This window comes from Monoraphidium neglectum, assembly GCF_000611645.1.
Source record: "Monoraphidium neglectum strain SAG 48.87 unplaced genomic scaffold scaffold00298, whole genome shotgun sequence".
Lineage (NCBI taxonomy): Eukaryota > Viridiplantae > Chlorophyta > Chlorophyceae > Sphaeropleales > Selenastraceae > Monoraphidium > Monoraphidium neglectum.
The window spans coordinates 19,566-21,737 of record NW_014013330.1 but is presented as its reverse complement, the minus strand read 5'-3'; the positions used below and the strand labels follow the sequence as shown (position 1 = coordinate 21,737).

At 61.9% G+C, this 2,172-nt stretch overlaps 1 protein-coding gene across 1 annotated transcript in view; it reads left to right on the top strand.

The window, feature by feature from the left end:
• Positions 1 to 1,075, top strand: part of MNEG_2598 (hypothetical protein) — a gene marked incomplete at both ends in the record, with an annotated part of 2,333 nt that extends 1,258 nt beyond the window's left edge. The window contains 3 exons of the mRNA XM_014048930.1: positions 219 to 312; positions 623 to 812; positions 1,046 to 1,075. Of these exons, the coding sequence (XP_013904384.1) occupies positions 219 to 312; positions 623 to 812; positions 1,046 to 1,075 (314 nt within the window). The remainder of the gene's footprint in view (positions 1 to 218; positions 313 to 622; positions 813 to 1,045) is intronic.
• Between the last annotated feature and the right edge of the window lie 1,097 nt (positions 1,076 to 2,172).

The window sequence follows — 2,172 nt, the reverse complement described above, 5'->3', positions numbered from 1 at the left end:
CCCCGCCACAGCACACTAGCCTGCGGCGGGAAAAGTGGCGAGCCAGCCCTGGCGGCAACAGGGGCCGCCATGTCCATGTGACCCGCACTTTGCAGCCAGCCCCTGCCGGCCCCATCTATCCGCATGCCCCTCGCCCCCAAAACCCCTTTCATGTGACCTAACCTGACGCGCTTCATCGCCGACCCCCCCGCCCCCTGCCCCCCTCATTCGGCCTTCAGACCTTCTTGCCCAAGGAGTGGCAGCACCCGCGTCGGTGACCGGCCTGCTGCAGCTGGCCGCGGCGGCGCCGGCGTTCTGGCTGCTGGTGCAGTGGTGAGGACACGCGGGGGGTCTGATCGATGTGAGGCGGAGCCGGGAGGGGCAAGTGGTTGACCCTACTGCGGCCAAAGAATACATGAGCGGGTTGCAATTGCACACTGCGGGACATGCACAGTCCCTTCAAGACAGGGGCCAGCGGCGCACAGTAGTCGTGCCAGCAGGCGATCACCTGCTTCGTGTCGGCAAAAGCAAGGTGTTTCAGGCCATTGGAGCCTTTAGCAAGTGCAGAGTGCTGGTTCGATTGCAGGGTGGTGGCTTGAGCCTAGGCGGCACGGCACCCCCTCCGCCCCCGCCCCCGGCGCAGGCTGGGCTGGCTGAGGGGCGTTGCTGCGGCACAGGTGGCATTGCAGCTGCTGGCGGCAACGTTTGTGACGTCATGGCGCGTCATCCGCGACCGAAGGGTGTCCAGGAGTGACCCTGACCGGGCCACCTGGCATGGTTTCACCCTGGAGTCTCTAAAGGGTCTGCCCAGCTACACACGCTTTGCTGTGCCGGTAGGGTGGGATCATGGCCGGGCTGTTTGGTCGTTGTGGCGCCACAGTTGCGAAAGGTGTAGCCAAGTGCCGTGCGAACGGGTGCCGATGCGGTGTTGTGGTGCTGCTGGGCTTGGATGTCTAGCGTGGTGCACGCGCATTTCGCCATGCACTGGAAGGCTCAGGGGCAGGTGCGTGTCGTCGCGACCCTGACCAATCCTGCTCCTCACAAACGCCCCTGCACACGTCCTCAGGCCGCCTGCATGGTGTGCCTGGAGTGGTGAGCTGCAGGATGGGCCCACGCTGCGCTGGCTGGTGCTCGGTGCCGCAGCCGAAGTCCCAGAGGGCGGTGGTCTGCATGCCGCACGCCCCGCCCTTGAACCGTCAGAATACCCGCCACTGCGGCCACCCGCCCTGGACGACGCCATTACCCGCGGCTCTCCGCCAACCCTTGCCTGCCCCCTTTTGTCCTTGAACCTCTCCGGATGGCTCAACCTCTCCAATCTTGACTGTTCTCTTCAAGGTGGATCTGGTGAGTGTGGCAGTCATTCGGCCCACCAGCGTTCGCCCCTGTGGCACCGGCGCCCAATGGATCCCCTTGGACAAATTTATTTTATTCATTACACCACAAACCTGTTTGACTCAAGCGCCCCTTGCGGCTCGCCAACTTCAAAGCCCTCGCTGCCTCTCACACACACAGCACATGACACACACACACACACACACTCTCTCTCTCTCTCTCACACACACACACACACAAACACACACACACGCGCGCGCACATAGTGCAGATACCCGATACAAGCTCACAAAGCCACTGCAACCTCACCAACCGTCAATCGCCTCAGGGAGACGCTGGTGTTCCTGGCTGGCCTGCTGCCCTGTGATGCTGAGGTGCAGCTGGCGGCTGTGGGCTACGTGATGCAGCTGTCCATCGTCACCTGGACGGTGGGGGGACGGCGGCACACGCAGGGGCGCGTGTGGGTGTGGGTGTGGGTGTGTGCACGGTGGGTATTTTTGAGTAGTTGTGTGTGTGTGCGTGTGCGTGTGGGTGTGGGTATATTTGAGTGTGTGTGTTTGTGTATGTGCGTGCACACGTGCGTGCATGTGTGTGTGGTGTGCGCGTGCATGTGCATGTGCAAGTGAGTGTGTGTGTTTGTGTGTGCGTGTGCGAGAGAGAGAGAGAGGGGGGGAGAGAGAGAGCTATAGAGAGAGGGAGAGAGTGTGTGTATGTGTATGTGTGTGTGTGTGTGTATGCGTGCGCGCGTGCGCGCGTCAGCACATGCGATTGCATGTGCGCATGTCTGGGTGTGCATGAGCGCACATCTGGGTGTGCATGAGTGCATTTGACTTGCACACGGCCTGAGTGCCATTTGTAAAC